This window comes from Petromyzon marinus, chromosome 3 (assembly GCF_048934315.1).
Source record: "Petromyzon marinus isolate PM22_M1 ecotype Great Lakes invasive population chromosome 3, UKy_Petmar_22M1.pri1.0, whole genome shotgun sequence".
NCBI classification, from domain to species: Eukaryota; Metazoa; Chordata; class Hyperoartia; order Petromyzontiformes; family Petromyzontidae; genus Petromyzon; species Petromyzon marinus.
The window spans coordinates 17,830,925-17,855,217 of NC_133669.1; the positions used below are offsets into that span (position 1 = coordinate 17,830,925).

General features: G+C 45.8%; 1 protein-coding gene across 1 annotated transcript in view; it reads left to right on the top strand.

Annotated features, from left to right (window-relative positions):
• The first annotated feature begins 17,642 nt into the window (after nucleotides 1-17,642).
• LOC116955955 (calcium uptake protein 3, mitochondrial-like) overlaps nucleotides 17,643-24,293 on the top strand; it is a 32,681-nt gene continuing 26,030 nt past the window's right edge. The window contains exon 1 of the mRNA XM_032977319.2: nucleotides 17,643-18,023. Within this exon, the coding sequence (XP_032833210.2) occupies nucleotides 17,802-18,023 (222 nt within the window). The 5' untranslated portion in view covers nucleotides 17,643-17,801. The remainder of the gene's footprint in view (nucleotides 18,024-24,293) is intronic.

Genomic DNA, 24,293 nt, shown 5'->3' on the forward strand with positions numbered 1-24,293 from the left:
CCCCCCCCCCAAAATAAGTCTAAATCATTCTCACGCCCCTGCAACCGAGCTTCCCAGCTGCTGGAGGACAAACGCCGAGCACCTGGTTGAAATTAGGGTTAAATTCCTCGGTGTTATAAGGTTTTTTTTCATTATTTACTTGGTATGTGTAGATACTGTATATACATACAACTGTTCACGTGCTGTTTGTTGAACATCCACTGACACAAGTGCCCGCGTGCATACATGTATACATCCATTTGTCCATCAATTCCACTGCTGGATGAGGGCCTCCCTTCCCCAACGTCGTGTACTGGGTCGACGGGAAGCATAGACGTGGGGGCATTAGGATTGCCAACTCTGAGTGATTTTATTAACTTTTTTTTATTAATATATCCCACAATTAAAATCTCCCGGATTGCTATCCATCGTGACCGATCAAGACCAATTCCGGTAGACTCCCGGCCAATCCGGGACGGTTGGCAACCATGGGGAGAGCAATGTGGCTTGTTGCTGAGCAGCCGGCCCTCTACTGCCCAACCACGTAGCCCCACAGCAGCAAGAAGCACCTATAGCACCTGTCGATGCACGCACGGTGTCCGCCCATCCAAAACACTATCCGGGCTTAGCTTCCGAGATCTGACTTGTTTGGGTTGCCTTAAGAGGTGGTGTGAATTGCTTGATGAGCCAATAGAGTCAGTAGAACTCCGATTTTTATTCAATGAGCCTGGGTGTCTACCAACGGAGATTTGAGTTGGTATGTCTGCTGTGTAACCATATTCTCCGGATGATATGATGCATTTTTTTCTCGTACAGTATTTAAAATCAAAAGTTTAACTAAACTATTAACACTATACACTAGTTTAAAATTTTACCAGGTAAGACCCAATTAGCTATATAGCTCTTTTTCAGAAGCGCCCTATCACAAACGATAGCTTACATGGAAATTTATAGCAGCCCATTGCTCTAAACGCGCGTTGATCATGATAAATGTGGAGGGAAAAACCGGAGGACCAGGAGGAAAATCCACGTGACGACGAGGAGAGAGAGACGTGCAAGCTCCAAATATACAGCAGGCGTCAGGGTCGTGATCGAACCCACGATCTCCTCCATATCAGACGAGGGAGTTAACGTCTCACCACCGCGGCGTCTTATAATCCGATACGTGTGTATGTATCTGTATCTATGTATGAATATATTACTTTATTGACACCGGGCACAAGTATTTAGGGTTCGTATTACTTTCCGGAGCGTCTTATAATCTGGAGAATGCATGAATAGAATCGGTGGTTATGTCAATGAATCGAATACCGGAGTTCATTAACGGTAAGAATGGGGTTTGATTAATAGTTTCAGGAGCCATGCGTAATGAAACGACATGTGCAGTACTTGTATTAAGAATGTAAACATGAATTCAATTACAGTAATATGACCTGCAGCTGTATATTTTAATTTACAGCAGTTCTGTTAATGCAACCCAGAGTTGCGTTGAATTGGTTAATGGGTGCAAGATGTCCCAAATTTTAATGTAGCCTAACCTCAACTCTTCAATGCCAAAGCAGTCTAAACTATAACCACAGACGTGACACCAACGCATGACTACGACCGTATTCTCTGGATTATAAGAGCGCTCCCGAAAGTAAGACGCACCCGAAACGTGTGCCCCGGTGGCAAATGAAGTTAGACAACTAAATTCAACTCTGGTCTCTCTCACTCTCACACCGACCGGAGTAAAACGCGCGGCCTGCCCCGAACGTTTTCTTTAAAGTACAGCGGAAGCGGAAAGTGCGTCTTATAATCTGGAGATTACGGTAATCGGTGTAATTCATTCTGATGCCAACCTTTAACTCATGACTGACAACCACGGCAACAAAGGTTTGTGGCGAAGTCGCCCGCTATGCGCCCCCGATATCGTCAAATCTCGGAAGCTAAGCAGGATGTGTGAGCCTGAACAGTGCTTTGATGGATGGTCACTAATAAATATGCTGCCACGTGCGGAGCAGCAGAGGGCAGTACAGCTAAATCGATTGTTGTACCGCACTCCTATGATCCCCTACCTTCACCAACCCGCACTGGCCAAGGATGGCGACGTATAGTCAACCCCCCACCCCCTCACACGAGCCCTCATCCAGCAGTGCATTTACACTGGAGTTATTGGGTCTCATTACACCGATCCCAGCGTTTAGCCGACACCGCTAAAGTTAATTTCAAGCCCTTGAACCAGATGGTGGAAATTCCTGATTCCCATGACGGGGCCAATATATTAATACCGTACATACCGTTGGCTTCCACAAAGTAGTATTTCATTTTCGCCACCCTGGTGGAGGGATGATGATGATGATGAGCTGGCACGATTTTGAACTCACAGTCTCCTCCTGATTGCACACAGTTGACTTCCACAAATTAGTATTTAACTTTCCCCACCCTGGTGGAGGGATGATGATGATGATGATGCTGGGCTGGCGCGATTTTGAACTCACAGTCTCCTCCTGATTGTGCAGAGCCTTCTCTGACCTCAGTGCGAGCCTCTTAGATTAACTCCCAAGCCTTACAGTAAACCAATCACTCAAACGGTCTAACCCGAACATATATGTATACTGTACTCTAAACCAGGGGTGAACAACCTTTTAAAATCGGGGAACACGTAGATTAACGCACGCCTTAGCATTCTATAATAATACACATTCAAAAGGCTCAACATCTGTCCACCTCTGGTGTCCATTTAGTGTGGCTAACGTCGTTGCAGTGACGAACACATATCGTGTGTGGGCCGTTTGACGTTGATGCACAATGAACACATTCAACATTGATGTATAATATTTTGGTTTCAACAAAATTGTACATCAGTCAGCCGGTCACGGTCAATCCACTGCTCGATCAAGGCCTCCCAAAGCGATCCTGCGATGTTATTAATCCAGCTAGCGCCTGGGCATCTCCGTCAGGCATGATTATTTATATGTACAGGGTGTTTTAAAAAGACGGACCCGATTTGAAATCGCTTTTTCCTCTGAAATTGGGTCCATCTTTTTTAACACCCGATATATAGAGAGACAAAGTTCCCCCCGTATAGCCTATTAACAGACTGCTGCGCAAAGCGCTGTTAGCGAGCACCAACGAAATTCGACGCGGCACAAAAGGGCCCACACCACGCCCGGCCACCTTTGTCTCCCCAGTGCTCACATTTACACATCGCACCAGATACTCATTTGAGGCTGAGTCGACCGAGGGGAGACCGCGGATCGGTTCAGATAATTCGTCACTGATGTTGGCCGTCATCGACTATATACAGACAGATTGCACGTTGGGCATGATAATAATAATATAAGAATATAATAATTCAATTCATATAGCGCTTTTCATCAAGGATCTCAAAGCGCTGAACAAGACACAGCAGCAACAGACACTCAGCATAAAAAAAATAATTACATTATAAATACATTTAAAGAATACATTTACTAACATTAACTTAAAGTTTAAACGTATACATAGGTTTAAAGACGCATTCTATGTCCACAAACTCAGATATCCCTGATATCTCGTGGAAGACCATTCCATGCTGATCTCAAACGTTTAGCAAAGCCAGAACCCTCTGAGCGTTCACCCAGCACGAAGATTTAAGCATTTCTCCTTAACCATCACGAACAAACGAACGCCATGTACAGGAATTCCTAACAGCGCTTCAACAATGAAACCATAGCAGCCCTGCAGACCTGTACCAAACACACGTGCAGCTATTTAACTGACACACACACACACACGTGTGTGTATATATATAACATAAACTCACTCATATACACGCTCGTATATGCAACCTCAGATACTCGGACATATGCAAAGGCAAAGACTCCCCCCCACCCCCGGGTAGCCTACACAGGTTGTTGGGACAAGCGCAGTTCGCGAGCACCTATCAATTCGGCACGGCGCATAAGGCGGGTGGTGTGACCAACAACACGCCCGGTCGCCGCTGTTTTCCCAGTGCTGATGCGTGCACACCGCGCCAGGTACTCATTTAAGGCCGAGTCGACCTAGGGGAGGACCAGCAGCAGGGTTAGATGCTCGCCGCCGACGTGAGCCGTGGCCCGGATTTCAACTCAGCTGTAACCGGGTCCATAGCGGAGTGCCCTAACCCAATGCGGTACATATATACACACACACCCATGAAGGCAGGCACGGCACACGAGGGGGTGTGTAGCCAACACCACGCCCGGCCGCTTTTGTCTCCCCAGGTGAAATCACATACAGAGACAAATATCCGCCATATAGCCTGGACCAGACTTTTTTTGGGCAGGTGCGGTTAGCGAGCACCTATGAAGGCTGTCACGACACACGATGGGGTGGGTGGCTAGCACCACGAAAACTCATGCATAAAACAAACTAATACGCACACAGAGATACATACTCACCGACACAAACTCACACGTACATACTCACAGATACACCACAGATGCACTCACACACACACACCAACTCATACTGACGATCACGCGCACAGATATACACACTCACAGTGTGCAAACTCATACTTGCACTCATCGAATGCACACTCCCAGTTACAAACTAATACACCTCATTGCATCCACCCCAGGCACAAACTCAACAGTGCGCAAACTCATACAAACGTACACATCAACTCGTACGCACGCACGCACAGACACCTAAAACATGCACGCAGAGTGCGGAAAACTCACGCGTGTTATTGCATTGCACTCTCGTCCCGTTACGTCCGTGTTTGCGAGAGCACGTTGACATCACAGCAACACTCTCGCGGTGACATGAGCAGCAAGTACTGCAATAGCAGCGATGCTGTTTGTTGACATTAGCAGTAATGCGATGATAGCGATGGCATGATGATGATGGTGTTAATGCATGCATTGTGAAGGCTTGCCTGGTGGAGACATCTCTCCTTGTCTCTCTCTCTCTGCTTCTCTCCCCGTGTCTCTCCCTCCCTATCTGTCTAAGCCAAAACTATATATTTTTAAGAGCCCACAGCCCCTCCCCTTCCACAACCCCCCCCTCCACCCTATAGCCCCTCGCACCCTCACCCCTCCCCTACCATCTCCTTCACCCCCCTCCACCCTCACTCCTCACCACCTTCACCAACCTTCCCCCCTCCCCTCCCAACGCTCATCCCACACAACCATCACCCCCACATGTGTGTCTGTGTGTGTGTCTGTGCTGGCCAAATCACCGCCGTGTTGGCCTTCATAGGTGCTCGCTAACAGCACTTGCCCCCGAACCCTCGATATGCTATTCGGGGAATGTTTGCCACTGCGGAGTGCGCTGTGTGTCTGTGTGCTAAGATCCCGACAACCGGCGTTCGATTCCTGGTCACGCCACAACATTAGTGGCACGTGGAAGTTATCTAAAGCCTGTCCTGGATCACTCCTACGTCGACTCAGCCTCAAATGAGTGCCCGGTGCGGTGTGTGAACATCACGATGTTGACCATACCACCAACTCGTCGTCTGCTGTACCGACCTTAATAGGTGCTCGCTAACATAATTTGCTTCTAAAGTCAATCAGGATGACTTGGGGGATTTGTATTGTTGTGTGTTTGCCCGCTGTCCGATACACAGGCGCGCGCTTCTCTCTCTCTCGGATAACGCCAATGCAGCAATGCGATTCAACGTCCTTTATTCAAACACGAGACGAGTATTGCCCAGCGACAGTTTTGTCCCAGAGGAATCCTAATCAGCTCATGACAGGTGAGTGAGTCTGAGACACATACGGCGCGCGTTATTGGCTTAGTGACGCTGTGTTTATTATAACCGACAATCAACTCAGCTGGTAGACATTAGCTTAATTGCATGGCTCAAAACCTCTAACTGTCGGCGTAAGAACCATTCGCGAATGACGATGAGCGTGACAATTCGTGATGGCGCAACGCGATTATGTTAATTGCCAAGAGGAAATGGCCAGTTGGCTCAGAGGTCAGAGCGCCGAACAGGGCACGACTGAGAGCTCTGGGTTCGAATCCAGGCAGCCAATCGCCCGTGATTAAAACCGAGTTGTTAAGTGCAAGGAGTTGATTGTCCCATCCCATCCCGGTCACCAATGACTCTACACAAACATATATTTATTTATTAAACGTGGGTTCTGCAGTTAAATTGGCGAAATTTCATCTCTGAAAATTAAAATATCGAGTTGATTGCCATACGACGAAACGTCGCACGCAGAGCGAGTGGCAAGTGCTGCCCTCTACTGTGCGTGGTCCAGAGTGCGTTTGAAGGGGTGGATCTCGAAGTGGCTCTGTGATATTCACTTCCGTGGGCCGTTCTCTAACACGAAGATGCGGATGGAGTGATTCGTCTCCCGACGTAACGCCGTTCGCACGGGATAAAATTGGTGATGGCAGTGTGTAGCGAGTTGACCAATTAGTAAGGTTTGTCACGAAAAAAACCGTGCCAATCAGCCAATGTGTTACTAGTTCAGCACACCGGTGTGTTGGAGAGTAAACCCACATTTACCATTCGAGTACGACGTTTACGTCCGTAATTACGTGAAAAGCCTTACTAATTAGCTGTGTTGGTTGGTGGCGGGTTTCACGACACATTCATATTTACGCGATCTAATCCAAAAAAAACTATTATGGAGAACTAAGTCATGAGAATGACTGCAATCACCACCCCAGAGGTTCCTAGAGGCTCAGGGATATAGGCCCAGTGTCAGATCTCTACGTTTGGCCACAGGTTCATTGTGGTGCCCTCTTTTGTGTGAGACTCGGGGGAAATCGCCTCTTTTACCCCCCAGCCCCTTCACCCGGGTGACTCTGCTGTGCTATCACCAATGACCGTACAAAAAAAACCCATCATATGCTGTTTTCAGATCATATTGTCTATCTCAAACTGAGGGTTGGAATCTGTCAATATACCAGATTTCCAGATAACTGACGTGTGGGTGTACCACTCTTCACAGAGCAAACATGGGCAGCGAAGAGTGCGGGGTGTGAGAGAGACCTATATTGAAGCGACCCGAGATATCTGATGTTCTTATTTTAGTTATTCATGTTGTTCCTTACATTACCCCACAATCAGTTTATTTGTTACAGTCTCCACAATCCGGAGGTTGCGAGTCCATCTCCCTGCAGGTCAGGGGTAGATTCAGTTTGTCATCACTTTATGGGGAAGTCTGCAATAATTCATCCTCTGATCACAGCGGCGCTTATTAAGTCTGTCCAAATACCCAACATGATGATGAATGATTCATGCATATTTCTTGAATAGTTTTGCATCGAACGGGGGCGCATTTTTTAAACAAAGGGGCAGTTCACCAGCATTGGTATTCAAGCAAGCCTGACTCTTCTGATGAGGCGCTGAATGCCGAAACCCGGTCTGCATTGTTCTTTGTATTGAAACAATTCCGGAAACTCGTGCGGCCCGATGGGATGTGCAAACAAAAATGCCTTTCATTTCGTTTTTATTTGGAGAGATAAAATGCTGGATGGAGGGCGCATTGCACGCCTGTTTAATTTTGTCATCTTCCAGCACCGGTTTCCTGACTTGACGTGAAGATTATCTGCTAAGAGAGTTCGTGAAACATAACCCCAATCTGGTGACACGAATCCTCTAATAGCGCAATTGACGTATATAAAATTGGTGATTTTAAAACAAATTCACATCGAGCTGAAGTAATGGAACTAATTATTATGCAGAGAATGAAAATAAATCCCAGATAAAGTGAGGGAAAAAAGTATTTGATCCCCTGCTGATTTTGTACGTTTGCCCACTGACAAAGAAATGATCAGTCTATAATTTTAATGGTAGGTTTCTTTGAACAGTGAGAGACAGAATAACAACAAAATCCAGAAAAACGAATGTCAAAAATGGTATAAATTGATTTGCATTTTAATGAGGGAAATAAATATTTGACACCTCTGCAAAACATGACTTAGTACTAGGTGGCAAAACCCTTGTGGCAATCACAGAGGTCAGACGTTTCTTGTAGTTGGCCACCAGGTTTGCACACATCTCAGGAGGGATTTTGTCCCACTCCTCTTTGCAGATCTTCTCCAAGTCATTAAGGCTTCGAGGCTGACGTTTGGCAACTCGAACCTTCAGCTCCCTCCACAGATTTTCTATGGGATTAAGGTCTGGAGAATGGCTAGGCCACTCCAGGACCTTCATGTGCTTCTTCTTGAGCCACTCCTTTGTTGCCTTGGCCGTGTGTTTTTGGTCATTGTCATGCTAGAATACCCATCCACGACCCATTTTCAATGCCCTGGCTGAGGGAAGGAGGTTTTCACCCAAGATTTGACGGTACATGGCCCCGTCCATCGTCCCTTTGATGCGGTGAAGTTGTCCTGTCCCCTTAGCAGAAAAACACCTCCAAAGCATAATGTTTCCACCTCCATGTTTGACGGTGGGGATGGTGTTCTTGGGGTCATAGGCAGCATTCTTCCTCCTCCAAACACGGCGAGTTGAGTTGATGCCAAAGAGCTCCATTTTGGTCTCATCTGACCACAACACTTTCACCCAGGTGTCCTCTGAATCATTCAGATGTTCATTGGCAAACTTCAGACGGGCATGTATATGTGCTTTCTTGAGCAGGGGGACCTTGCGGGCGCTGCAGGATTTCAGTCCTTCACGACGTAGTGTGTTACCAATTGTTTTCTTGGTGACTATGATCCCAGCTGCCTTGAGATCATTGACAAGATCCTCCCGTGTAGTTCTGGGCTGATTCCTCATCGTTCTCATGATCATTGCAACTCCACGAGGTGAGATCTTGCATGGAGCCCCAGGCCGAGGGAGATTGACAGTTCTTTTGTGTTTCTTACATTTGCAAATAATCGCACCAACTGTTGTCACCTTTTCACCAAGCTGCTTGGCAATGGTCTTGTAGCCCATTCCAGTCTTGTGTAGGTCTACAATCTTGTCCCTGACATCAATGGAGAGCTCTTTGGTCTTGGCCATGGTGGAGAGTTTGGAATCTGATTGATTGATTGCTTCTGTGGACAGGTGTCTTTTATACAGGTAACAAGCTGAGATTAGGAGCACTCCTTTTAAGAGTGTGCTCCTAATCTCAGCTCGTTACCTGTATAAAAGACACCTGGGAGCCAGAAATCTTTCTGATTGAGAGGGGGTGAAATACTTATTTTCCTCACTAAAATGCAAATCAATTTATAACATTTGTGACATGCGTTTTACTGGATTTTGTTGTTGTTATTCTGTCTCTCACTGTTCAAATAAACCTACCATTAAAATTATAGACTGATCATTTCTTTGTCAGTGGGCAAACGTACAAAATCAGCAGGGGATCAAATACTTTTTTCCATCACTGTATGTTCTTGAAATTGTAACTGAGCCTCAATGTTTTCAAGGAGGGCCCTGCACTGACACGTTCGTCTCTTTAGCTCATTGCTCGGCATTTGCACGTGGGATGAATGTTATTTCTCCTGACGTATTACGAGCATTATTATAATAATTTTACCAAACGGTTAACTTTATAGATATGCGAATAATACCACTACCCCATATACCTATAGATACAGGCAAAGGGCCGCTGCGGTGGCAAAATGTCAACTACCTCGCCTGGTATGCAGAAGGTCATGGACTCGATCCCGACCCTGACGCTGTATATTTTGAGTTTGCGTGTTCTCCCCGTGGGAGTGTGGGTTTTTCTCCGGGTTCTCTGGTTTTTCTCTCCACCTTTATAATCAACGCTTAGAGTATTTGTGTGCTCTCCATTTCCACGTGATAAGCCACTTCGTTGAGCTATAATTTGTGGCCAGGTCGCTTCTGAAAAATAAGTTAATGTCTGAGTGGTCCTTAACTGGTAAAATAAAAAGTAGTTTAGTCTTAGGTTATTTTCATTGTGTGTAATGTTTTAATACAACTGACGTGTTATTTATTTGATGGCCTATGAAAGAGAAAGTGGGCTAGGTTTGCGCGCGTTGTTAGATCACCGGTGGGCAACTATACCAATGGAATGGCAACCAAGGGAGGGGATGCGCTCGCGAGGACGTCCACCGCGCATGAAGTGGAACACGTGGATTATCAGATAATTGGAGAACGTACGAATATTGAGACCTCACGTTGAGCGTTCAGTGGGCTAGGGCACGACACGTCCCTAAGGAGCGATGATTATCGGTGGTCGAGACGAATGACGGAGTACATGTGTTGAACTTCTTTCGCACCGTACGTAGCCAACCGTGCTTAATCGGAGTAGCAGTCAGAGGAGAGAACACGACCGATATCCGACCTCCGCGGAGATGGAGCGATGAAATCAGCTCGTGTGCAGGAGCTAGATGGATTGTTACATCACGCGACCGATGGCTTGGGAGAGCGAGTGAACGATGATGATGATGATGAAGAACATCCATCGTAAACAATTGTTACCGCCCGTACGAGTCGATGCATGTATCGCGAGCATAAGAGACGCAGTTAATAATTATGAATGTCCAGTGCCTGCACCTCATCATGGACTTGCTGACCCGCCCATACTGGACATATGTAAAAAAGAGCTTCATAGCTCATCGGATTCCTCCAGTCGAAGTAAAGATTCTGATCAACCATGGTCAATCCGCTGCTGGATGAAGGCCTCCCCAAGCCCCCACCACCTCTCACGATCCTGCAATGTAATAATCCACCTAGCCCCTGCACACTGATTCCATCGCTCCGTCTCCTCCGTTGAACGTTTTCTCGGACGCTTCCACTCCTTGGCTGCCCGCTCCGTGATTATTGCTGACCGTCGGCCGTGATTCACGTCCCTTCTACCATGACTTGCCCAAAGCCACCTTACTGCCATGCTCTTGAATCCAAATGGTTCTTACGTTCTTTCTCTCAATGTCATTCCGAGCGTGCGTCTCTTTGCCGCGCTCCTTTGCACACTTCTCAGGTTTCTGGTCCATACGTTTGGTCGAAAACATACGTTGAGCCAACGTCGGCATGTGATTGGAACCGTTGGGACCAACGTTCGCCCGACGTTCCATGTTTCCTGGGTTACATTCATACAAAAAAGCACACATTTGGTGCATGGTGTGTGTAATGCAGGGTGCAGTCTCCAACTATTATTCAGTCCATCTCTCGAGTCCCCTATATGTTATACAGAAGGGTAATTGCCCGAAACGCCGCCTATAATATACACAGTATATTCCATTTTAATGCCAGGGTGCTAATGACGAATGCTTTGAGAAAATTTATATTCTTGGTTCTTTCGGTAAAGTCACGTAGAAGGGAAACAATAAAATATGAAAAACTATAAAACAATAAAATTCTCACGACGTTTCGACTGCAACACAAGCAATCATCATCAGGTGTGAAAACCACAGCAAGAATTTTTTTTAAAAAGTGGCGGGTTTTTTTAACGTTAGCACCACGGAGAGCGATTTGGCAGTTATTCAGATGGACGAGTCCATCTATGTTCGAAAAAAAGAGGAGGGGGGAGACGAAAATCATGGATGCGGTCTGAAAGCCACCGTAAGCGTGAACAATCAATTAAGACCCGAAATGGTTTATCAAATCCTTCCAATGATTGCTAAGCCAGAATCCATCTTCTCGGTTGAAATTGTCTCTGTTTGTATATGTGGATAGCCTCATGAACGAATCTCTCATGGTAGCCAGATGGCTTGCAAAGAACCTCTGTCTTGGAGAAGTCAATGTCATGTGAGCCTACTGAATTATAACAGTGATCTGCCACGGCCGAGCTGTTGGTCCTACCGTGTTTTAGGTCTGCTTTGTGTTCACGAATGCGGTCCGAGACATGTCGTTTGGTTTCTCCAATGTAACTACTACCACAGAGGCAACTTAGTTTGTAGACGCCAGGGTACTGTATGTCCGGAATCACATTTTACAGACGGAACCAGATCACGGATTTTATGTAATGTGTTTAATCACACCTGGATCTTGTGTTTATTAAAGATTTTGGAGATGTTTTTTGTGATCCCCGCAATGTAGGGTAAAGTGATGGTTTTGAAAGGCTCCTCAAGAGGGTTCTTCTTCATGGTTGGAGTGATAGCTTTGCAGATTGTGTAATCGGAGTAATCATTAGCCTTATGAACTTGGTGTACGTGCTTGAGTTCACTGGCTATATGTTCCTGGTCGGATATGCATTGGGCTCTATGGTGCAGAGTCTTGATGAGGGAATTCTTCTGGGATGGATGGTGGTGGGAATCCGGTTTCAGATAAGCATCCGTATGGGTAGCTTTCCTGTAGACAGAGTGGCTCATTAAACCATCAGGTCTCTTTTTTATTAGGACATTCATAAAAGGTAGCTTGCCATCATTTTCGACTTCCATGGTAAATCTGATGGCTGGGTGTATGGAATTGATGTGGTCGAAGAATTGGTCTAGAGCAGGCCGGCCATGTGGCCAGATGACAAAAGTGTCATCCACATACCTCTTCCATAAGGTTGGGCGCAGAGTGGCAGTCTGGATGGCGTCAGTCTCAAATTTCTCATGAAAATGGTAGCTACAACCGGAGATAGGGGGGAGCCCATTGGGGTGCCCTCTGTTTGTAGAAAGTTCCATTCCAAGTGAAGTATGTATTGGTTAAGCAGTGTCTCACCAGGGGGGTACCTCAGTGTTTAGTCCTTGATGAACCAAGTCTTCAATGATTGCGATGGTGTCAGGTACAGGAACTTTGGTGAATAAGGAAACTACATAAAAACTGACAAGCAGGTCGTCTGGGGACAGAGAAATACCCGTGATTGTTGATACCAGGTGAGTAGAATTTTGTACCGCAGAGGTGTTTTTTCCAGAGAAAGGCCGCAGGGTTTCAGACAGAAAACGAGCCAGTTTGTAGGTGGGGGAGTTGATAGTAGAGACGATGGGACGAAGGGGTGTATCTACTTTATGTATTTTTGGTAAGCTGTATAATCTTGGTGGCCTGGCAGCAGAAGGTTTCAACGATAACTATTTGGTTTGATCAATTAATGCAGTTGAATCAGAAATTATTTTGTTGGTTTGTATGACGAGGCTGTTGGTGGGATCTCTTTTTATTTTTGACTAGCTGCCATTGTTGAGTAATTCTTGAATTTTGTTGTTATATTCTATTTTATCCATGATGACAGTAGCATTGCCCTTGTCGGTTGAGAGGATGACAATGTCATCCCTCTTTTTTTAATTTATATAATTCAAAACGCTCATCTTTGCTGAGGTTGCTAGCTGGCATCTTTGCGTTTTTGAGGTTGCAGCGATTTCAGATCTCTGCAGATGTTGCTACATCTGCAGAGATGTGACCCAGGCCCTTGAGAGCCACGTCTACTTGGGCAATGATATCATTAACTGGTATGTGTTTAGGTGTGACTGCAAAGTTTAGCCCTTCAGCTCAAACGGATGTCAGACCATTGGAAATAGAACTGCTACTGCGATTAATTACGACTTTGTTAACGTCTAGCTTTTTGGTGTGTGCGTCCGGTCTTTTGTTGGAGAGGAGGTTAAATTTGGAAATCAGATTGTCCTTACATTTGGTCGACATAGTGGCAGCTGAAGAGGCAGTCATATTGTCTACATGTTCCCAATCCGATGTGGACATTGTTGCCATCAATGATAAGTGTGATTTGTAGAGTGTCTTGTCTAACTGATCTAGTTTGGTGCGTATAAGTATGATTTTCTCTGAGATAAGAGCTAAGCTAGTTCTGGAAATAATTCGTTTCGCATTAGAAGAAGTTACAGCAGCAGAGGTCAGTGTAAATGCGATTGGTATTACCCCAGAGTCGCGGCATCTCTTCAGAAAGGTGAGAGGCTCGATCAGCTGAGCCTTCTTATCCCGGAGTTTGTTGAAGGATTTCATATTTATACGCACCGAACTAGATCAGTTAGACAAGACACTCTACAAATCACACTTATCATTGACGGCAACAATGTCGACATCGGATTGGGAACATGTAGACAATATGACTGCCTCTTCAGCTGCCACTATGTCGACCAAATGTAAGGACAACCTGATTTCCAAATTTAACCTCCTCTCCAACAAAAGACCGGACGCACACACCAAAAAGCTAGACGTTAACAAAGTCGTAAATAATCGCAGTAACATTTCTATTTCCGATGGTCTGAAATCCGTTTAAACAAAAGGGCTAAACTTTGCAGTCACACCTAAACGCATACCAGTTAATGATATCATTGGCCAAGTAGACGTGGCTCTCAAGAGCCTGGGTCACATCGCTGCAGACGTAGCAAGATCTGAAATCGCTGCAACCCTCAAAAACGCTAAGATGCCAGCTAGCAACCTCAGCAAAGATGAGCGTTTTGAATTATATAAATTAAAAAAGAGAGATGACATGTTCATCCTCTCAGCCGACAAGGGCAATGCCACTGTCATCATGGATAAAATAGAATATAACAACAAAATTCAAGAATTACTCAACGATGGCAGCTATACAAAAATAAAAAGAGATCCCACCAACAGCCTCGTCATACAAACCAACAAAATCATTTCTGATTCAACTGCATTAATTGATCAAACCAAACAGTTCTCATTGAAACCTTCTGCTGCCAGGCCACCAAGATTATACGGCTTACCATGAATACATAAAGTAGATACACCCCTTCGTCCCATCGTCTCTACTATCCCATCGTCTCTCAAGTCCCCCACCTACAAACTGGCTCGTTTTCTGTCTGAAATCATGCGACCTTTCACTGGAAAAACCACCTCTGCGGTACAAAATTCTACTCACCTGGTATCAACAATTACGGGTATTTCCCTGTCCCCAGACGACCTGCTTGTCAGTTTTGATGTAGTTTCCTTACTTACCAAAGTTCCTGTACCTGACACCATCGCAATCATTGAAGACTTGGTTCATCAAGGACTAAACACTGAGGTACCCCCCCTGGTGAGACACTGCTTAACCAATACATACTTCACTTGGAATGGAACTTTTTACAAACAAACTGAGGGCACCCCAATGGGCTCCCCCCTATCTCCGGTTGTAGCAAACATTCTCATGAGAAATTTGAAACTGACGCCATCCAGACTGCCACTCTGCGCCCAACCTTATGGAAGAGGTACGTGGATGACACTTTTGTCATCTGGCCACATGGCCGGCCTGCTCTAGACCAATTCTTCGACCACATCAATTCCATACACCCAGCCATCAGATTTACCATGGAAGTCGAAAAAGATGGCAAGCTGCTTTTTTGGTTGTCCTAATAAAAAAGAGACCTGATGGTTCAGTGAGCCACTCTGTCTACAGGAAAGCTACCCATACGGATGCTTATCTGAAACCGGATTCCCACCACCATCCATCCCAGAAGAATTCCCTCATCAAGACTCTGCACCATAGAGCCCAATGCATATCCGACTAGGAACACATAGCCAGTGAACTCAAGCACGTACACCAAGTTCTAAAGGCTAATGGTTACTCCGACTACACAATCCGCAAAGCTATCACTCCAACCATGAAGGAGGACCCTCTTGAGGAGCCTTTCAAAACCATCACTTTACCCTACATTGCGGGGATCACAAAAAAGATCTCCAAAATCTTGAATAAACACAAGATCCAGGTGCGATTAAACACATTACATAAAATCCGTGATCTTGTTCCGTCTGTAAAATGTGATTCCGGACATACAGTACCCTGGCATCTACAAACTAAGTTGTCTCTGTGGTAGTAGTTACATTGGAGAAACCAAACGACATGTCTCAGACCACATTCGTGAACACAATGCAGACCTAAAACACGGTAGGACCAACAGCTCGGCCGTGGCAGATCACTGTTATAATTTAGTAGGCTCACATGACATTGACTTCTCCAAGACAGAGGTTCTTTGCAAGCCATCTGGCTACCATGAGAGATTCGTTCATGAGTCTATCCACATATACAAACACAGAGACAATTTCAACAGAGAAGATGGATTCTGGTTTATCAATCATTGGAAGGATTTGATAAACCATTTCGGGTCTTAATTGATTGTTCACGCTTACGGTGGCTTTCAGACCGCATCCATTATTTTCGCCTCCCCCCTCCTCTTTTCCGAACATAGATGGACTCGTCCATCTGAACAAACTGTCAAATCGCTCTCCGTGGTGCTAACGTTAAAAAAACCCGCCACTTTTTCAAAATTTCTTGCCGTGGTTTTCACACCTGATGATTGCTTGTGTTGCAGTCGAAACGTTGTGAGAATTTTATTGTTTTATATTTTTGTTATTTTATTGTTTCACTTCTACGTGACTTTACCGATAGAACCAAGAATATGAATCCCTGCAGTCACGAAAGCTTTAAATCAAAATTATTTATATTGTTTTGGTGGCTATAAATGTCCAGATGATGGGCCACTTTGTCGAGCTATCATTTGTGGCGAGGTCACTTCTGAAAGATACAAAGTTAATACATCGGTGGACTTATTGCCTGGTAGGATGGGGATGGTTTAGTTGTATTTGTTTGCGTTTGGGCGATTTTGTTGACCTTTCTTGTACTGTGCGCTACTATAATGTTTTTAGTTTGTTTGTTTGTTGTTGTAACGTTCTTTCCCGCCCCTACCGAGAGCTTCATAGATCATCGGATTCCTCCTTGCAGTATAAATAAAATATTCTCATTTCTGAATATTGATCAGGTTTCACCGGCCACCCCCCCACCCCCACCACGGCGCCCGTTTCCAGGCCGGGATGCACTTCGAGGCTGCCGCGTGAAGTGGTCGAAGGCTCGGGCCAGACTCGGCAAGCAGGTGCCGTATCGGGTTGGCCGACTGGTGGATGACCGCTAGATGCACCACCAGTTGTACCCCCTCCCCCCCTACTGTGGTCAACTTTCTGCGTTTTATCCGCTCGTTGTTGTGAGCGTCTGCCGCTCTGCCCTCCGTTGTTGCTGGATGAGAACGCCACACGCGCGCACACACAACCAAAAACAACTTCTCACAGTGAAAGAGAAAGTAATACATTAAATAATAGCATACGACGTTTCGATTGCAACACATGCAATCATCATCAGGTACAAATGAAAGAGAAAACAAACTTAGTAAACTTAGAAATATAATGCAATAGAACACAGAGAGTCGGATAACATAACAGTCAACACCCTACCTGGTTGATTACGTTCTTCCTAAGATTGAAACATTTGAGAGAGAGACAAAACACAGACACCGAGACACAAAGACAGACACATAAGCAGAGAGAGAGAGATAACAGAGACACAGAGAGAGACACACACATAGGCACAAGGCCGCAATTATAATATAATTATAATATATATCCCCCCCCCCCCATGTTCAAATATGCTCAAAATGTCCACCCCAATATATTGCTATAAAAATAATTGCTATGCAATGTAAATAAAAACAACAATTTGCTAAACCTTGGCCACAATATCTGGACTTGTCTTCATATAAATCAATGCATAGATTTCTGTTTATATGATTGTGGTTATGGTTGTACTTTATTAATCCCTAATCTCTGCCATTACATACAATGAAACAAGAAATGGTAAAAAAAGTAAAAACAAAGCAATGTAATACAACACACTATTAGACATTATTGTAAAAAACAAATAAAAAGTCCATCCCATGTGTTAGTGAATGTTTTATTATTTTAGGCAGGAAATGAGTTTTCAAATGTAGATATTTTTCTGGGTTGGGACCCCCAGACCCCCTGGAGGAGTTGGTCCACCACCCCATGATGTCTCCTTTCTACGGCCTTGGGCACACAGGGGAGTAATTCCTACAGTCACGAAAGCTCCAAATCAAGTCTTTTTTTTTCCCCGCAGCGATTTAAATCGCCGCTCTTCCGGAAGACCTCTTCCGTATACGGTAGAAGAGCGTGGCCCAACCGGAACAACCCCACCACCGCCCACAGGAAGAGCTCTGCCAAAAACGGAAGACTTGTTTGTTTTATTTGTTTTGTTACTTCCATCCGTTGAGAAGACGGCGTAGTCGACCAACCCCGAGGTGGAACTATGGCGGGCGTGTGGTGGAGACGCGCGCTGGGGCTACTGGCGGGTGCCCGGGGCAGGCTCCCGCCGCCCACGGGCTCCCTGCTCCCGCCGCCGAGGGCCCTGCCGCGACAGGCGCGAGGCCGCGCTGCCCTGTGGGCCCTGGGAGCGCTGGGAGCCGGCACGGTGGAGGCGGCGAGGCGCGGCCTCATTACGGGGCCAGAGGCGGACGCGGCTTTGCAGGCGGTGAGGTGGTGGTGGTGGTGGAGGGGGGAGGTGGGGATGCGCTTTGTAAGTGCACCTAGCCTGGCACAGGGTGGCGATGGCTCCGTCAGTCAGGGGCGAATGTCGGGGACCGGCGGTTGTTGGTTATCGGTGTGGGCAATGTTGCGAGCATGGAAGGGGGTTGATTGGTGAATTTGAAGTGACGGGGAGGGCGAGTTGTGACGGGAGTGGTGCGGGGTGATGTGTGATGGTGCGGGGTGATGTGTGATGGTGCGGGGTGATGTGTGATGGGGTGATGTGTGATGGTGCGGGGTGATGTGTGATGGGGTGATGTGTGATGGTGCGGGGTGATGTGTGATGATGCGGGGTGATGTGTGATGGTGCGGGATGATGTGTGATGGTGCGGGGTGATGTGTGATGGTGCGGGGTGATGTGTGATGGTGCGGGGTGATGTGTGATGGGGTGAGATGATGTGTGATGGTGCGGGGTGATGTGTGATGGTGCGGGGTGATGTGTGATGGTGCGGGGTGATGTGTGATGGTGCGGGGTGATGTGTGATGGTGTCCAGCTAGACTCGGGAGGCCAGAGCGCTGCGAGGACCTTGGTTCGAATTCAGGCAGCCAGCCGCCTGTGATGAAACGGGATCGTCAAATCTAGGGTTGTTGTACGTACGTTGAACTTCTTTCGCACCGTACGTAGCCAACCGTGCTCGTCGAGAGGTGCGGGGATTTATGGTCTCGGACCGTTCGCCAACGACTGCACGCACACAAAACAAAAATCGAGCACTTTGCTTACATTCCAGCTCTGACGATTAAAATATGTTTGAACCGTGGTGCGAGGAGCGTGACAAAGCGAGTGTGAAAGTGCGATGGACTGAGTAACTTGGTTTTTGGATCTCCCAGGCAGCTCTGTTACATCAACTTCCGCAGGCCGCTCCAGGCGAGAGATCCGCACGTGCGTGCTGCCGCTGCTGCATCTCATGCCAATGACGCAGATGAGCACAAAATTGCGTTTCAAAAGGGATTCTGCTAACAAAATAAAGCCGAGGGGACGCTTGTGAAATAATCACACTTCATTTTTAATAAACACGAGTCTAAAAATAGAGTTTGTGTTTAAATAACCTGTGAGCAGACCACCCGGAATAAGGCCCCAATCTGGTCAGATCTCAGGAGCTTAGCAGAGTTGACCCTAGGCCACCCCCATGATACGTCCAATAGGTGGTATAGTATATTTATCATTGTATAGAATTTTCTATTTTTATTTTTGAGTATGAATGTGATGGCGATTCGAGTGGCAGAGTTTGTGCTAGAAAGGCGCCATGTGTGTAAGAAACAAAACTTGACTTGACTTGTCTAAACTCAACTGTTTAAACTCCATACTATCTTTTTTTTTACCATGTAAGGCACCCTGAGCTATAGAGCTTTTTTTCAGAAGCGACCTGGCCACAAATGATAGCTCCACGAAGTGGCTCGTCACGTGGACATTTATAGCAGCCACACTCAAAACGCACGTTGATTCTAAATGTTGAGGGAAAAGCCGCAGGACCTGGTGGAAAATCCATGCAACTATGGGGAAAGAGACACGCAAACTCCAAATATACAGTTTAACACGAAGGCTTTCGCGACCAATATCCAGAATACAGGTTTCCAAATATACAATCGTCAGGGTCGCGATGGAACTCACGACCTCCTGTATACCAGGCGAGGTAGTTAACATCTCACCGGGCAGCAAAATCCATTGTCTATCTTCCCTACATTCACTAACCCTACACTGACCAGTGTCGTGACATATACTTGAGTCAAGTAACACCCTGGACCCGCACGGTGTGGGCAGTCATCCGGCAGTTCTGTACATGTTAGAATATTATTTATCTTTAGTAATCTCTGGAGTATAAGATGTAGCCGCCGTATTTTAAAGGAAAAAAATGTGGGGGTGCATCTTATAGTCCAGTAGGAGCTTGTGAATGTGACCAGATTTGGGTAAGTTTATTGGCAGCGGGTGTGGCGGGGTGGGAACACGTTTTTCAGTGTGTCTTATTTTCCGGGGCGTCTTCTAATTTGGAGAATACGGTAACAGTGGCTAGTGGAGTGAGTGAGCGAGCTGCAGGCATATTTACTAAACAGAGCTGCCCATAAGCAAGCCCGTTGCGTGCCGAGATGTCGGGTCATAACGCGCAACCCCGGGGCGCATCTGGTGATGGAGTTATTTTTAAAAAGTCGCTCCGACCTCTTGTCACAATCATAGCCACGGCTTTATGAACGACTCGTGAGTATATCAAGTTCATTGAGGGCATCAAGGTCAGAGTTATTTCTTATTCAAATGAGCATTGAGGCCGGTGCTCATTTCCTGTTTATAGTCCGGAGCCAGTGATGGAAATTCCACATTGCTATGGTGGGGGGCGAGTTAATCCATAAGACAATTACTGTTAACGTCCACCAAAAAGTGATACATATATATATTTTTTGACCCTGGAGGAATGATGGGCTTGAGTCAAGCCCCGACCAGGATATGAATTCGCAACTCTCTCCGATTTACGATCCGATCCGCCAGCTCCACCTTCGAGCGACGTGACCAATGTGAAGGTAGCCCGGTGAATAGCGTTCAAGGGAAGCTGTTTGGTCAAGTAGTTGGTGTGCTCACCACTGGACCCTTTACCTCGGGGGGCCATGGTTCAAATCCCATTCAGCCGCCAAATGATTTCCCCAAGGCGTTATAATTTATTATCATTATCAACCAAAGCCAATGACCAAATCATCCCATCCCGTACATATCTCCAAGGTTAAGGAGGGTTGAGCCTGGATATCGATTTAATTGGTGACTACCACGCACAAACAGGTTTCCACAGGGGTTATGGGGCTATGTGGTGGACATCATCTGACAGTGCAGCAAATCTATAGTTGTACTGTTCTTTGATGTTCACTAACTCTGTTTCCCGCCTTCACCAACCTGCTCTGACAAGTGCGGTGAAGTATGGTCAAATAACAGTTACGACCCATAGTCTGTCGAGGCTGTCATCCAGCCGTTGATTTATAGCAGGTGCTATACGTGTACTCGTGTATGAACCAAAGCATATGGTTTGCAGTAAAGTGAAAGCTGCAAAAAGAACGACTCCTGACTTCTTTTAAAAACACAGACCGTGGTGTTTCACAGCTGTCAAAACACAAATATGACATTTCAAGTTTATACTATGGCCTCCCAGGTCTGCATTTAGAGATGACCATGTGATGGCAGCACAGCAACGGATTCTTCAATCTGTGTGGAGCTTTGAGTGGTTTCACTGTCATACATGGGTTTATTTGGGGTTCTCCGATTTCCTCCCACATGAAGCCAATCGCTCGTTATCGGAGTTGAGCAAACATCCCATTTGCAGGGACCCTATTGAAAAAGAGTTGTTAGGATTCACTGAGGTTGTCATGGGAATTACCGTATTCTCAAGCTTATTAGACAAGCTCCTGATTATAATACAGACCAGTGTTCTTCATTGCAAGGCCCGCGGTCCATTGGCAGCCCGCTATTGGCCTTTAGTGCGGCCTCTGACGTGTGGCCCCCGACAATACAAATGTGAAAACACCCCCATCATCATCGCGCTGTCAAACCCAATGGTTTCAAATCTGTGGCGGCCCTCGCACTGTCTTATCGGCGAAAGTGCTCCCCCCCCCCTTTGAACTTTAGGGAAGAACACTGATACAGGCAGAGGATATTCCAGTAGAACAATTAATGTTGCTGCAATGCACTCTGATGACGTAGTTCAGCAGCAGTCTACAACATCTGGTGTTTTTATTAATTTTGGTTACCCATCCAAGCACTATCCTGGCTCAACCCCGCTTAATGTCTTTAAATTAAAGATTAAGTGAACCTTATGGCGGGACCCCGGGGTCCCATAAGCCCCCGGCTCTCGCATAAACATTCTATTATAATGTAAACATTTTATTAGAATGTAAACAAAAACTATGCTCTTTTTCACCAATGGGTTTGAAGGATGGTGGCAAGTGTTGTCTTCCATGAGAGATTCGTTCATGAGGCTATCCACATATACAAGCACAGAGACAATTTCAACCGAGAAGATGGATTCTATCTTAGCAATCATTGGAAAGATTTGATAAACCATTTCAGTTCTTAATTGATTGTTCACGCTTACAGTGGCTTTCAGACAGCATACATTATAAAAAAAATTCGTCTCCCCCCTCCTCTTTTCAAAATATAGATGGACTAGTCCTAAATAAACTGCCAAATCGTTGCGCGTGGCGCTAACGGTTTTTATAAATAAATAAATGCGCCGTTTAAAAATAAATGTATGCAAACCAACACACCTGAAGATGACCGTTTGAGTTATGGTCGAAACGTCGTGAGAATTTTTTATTGTTTTATATATATTTTATTATTTAGTTGTTTCTCTTCAACGTGACTTTACCGAAAAAACTAAGAATATGAATTACTGCAGTCACGAAAGCTTTAAATCAAAATTTAAGTGTTGTCTTGTCAAACTACGCCTTTAAAACTGAAAACTACTTACCTGCAGTACCTCTATTTAAATGCATTATCGAAAAAAAGTACACCCCTCTGTCAATCATCGTGTTTCTCAGTGTGGATTTGTGAACACACTTTGTAAACAGGACATAAAATAGTATGCGTTTTCAATGCGCTGCTCATATTGCAACAAGCGTTTATACCAATGTTACGCTACAGAGTAATGGGTCGCCGCTCCTCTTATCCGCATTGATACGAGCGGTATGTGGGGACTATGGCTTAACCGCAAAAAAACCTATCTGCACAGATGCATACGGACAAGAGAAGTATAAAATTTTGATTTAAAGCTTTTGTGACTGCAGGGATTCATATTCTTGGTTCTTTCGGTAAAGTCACATAGAAGGGAAACAATAAAATAAAAAATATAAAAAAATATTATTTTATTGTTTCCCTTCTACGTGACTTTACCGAAATAACCAAGAACAAGAGAAGTATTATCAAACAGGAGGAATTAACGGTGCAACGCATCTCATCTGTTAAATATCTGCAAGTAATAGGATTGTCATCGATTGATCCTGGCTGCAGACATGGGTAGGTCACAAATAATAATGAAGATAGAGCAAATTTCGATTTAAAGCTTTCGTGACTGCAATGATTCATCTTCTTTGGTTCGTTCGGTAAAGTCATTCTACGTGACTTTACCGAAAGAACCAAAGAAGAAGATAGAGCAGTTTCACTTTAATATGCATACCGTTATGACAAAGAAGTACTTAAGTCTTGTAGGCAGTTTGAGCAGCTTTGGATAAGACTTTTGATCCTGCCCATACCCGAGCATGGAGTGCATTCGCTTGCTCAGCTCTTCTGCGCATTCGTCCTCGCTGCTCCGCTTGGACACGACATGACCACAGAATGATCCGCGCCAGGTGGGTCGCGGCGTTTGTGTGCGCGGTGGGACGGAGTCGCCAAAAATAAATGTATTAATGAATATTTTGACTTCCGTTTATTCGGGACTCCGGGGTTCCGCCATAATGTTCAATTGTGACGAGTGTTAAACTGTCTGCTCAAAACCTTTCCATTGCCACTTTAGGCGCTCGTAAAACACACCTGCGTGTACACCTGCAGGAGCACATCAGATGTGCCCGGTGCACTCCTTGGTTTGTGCATGCACACACCCACACCCACGCGTACACACACACACACGCAGGTGTGTGTTGGGCACTGGGCCTAAGAGCCAGGAATCCCAGGCACGGACCCCCCTCAACTGTCTTCCCCCTCCACCAAATTCGGGGGGTAACCCTGCATTCCTCTAGTTTTGATTGGGAGGGGGTAAGTGTGTGCGTGTGTGTGTGTTAGTATGTCTTTGGGGAGCAGTGGTTTGCACGCTGCACTTCGAACCTGGTGACCACAGTTTTATTCCTGGCCGTGGACGACGGTGACAAATATCTAAACCAGTCCTAGGCCTCATGTAGGTCGACTCGGCATCACACGAGTACACTTGCTGCAGTATGTAAACATCAGTACTCGAGAAACAAAGGCACCACGCGCAGTGCCGGCCACGTTGTGCTCTCGTGTGCCGTGTCGGTGGTAATAGGTGCTCATTAACTGCACTTTTCTCAACAGTCTGTATGGCTAGAGGGAGGTATTTGTAACTATGTGTGTCTATGGGGAGTGGTGGTGCAGTGATTAGGGCACTGCACTGCGATGCCTCAGTTCATTTCCCAGCCATGTTCAAGATCAGTAGCACATGCTATCTGAAAGAATCTCAGGCCTCTCCTAGATTGACTTCGCTTTCAAGTGTACCTGCCTAGGGTCCTTTTCTTACGG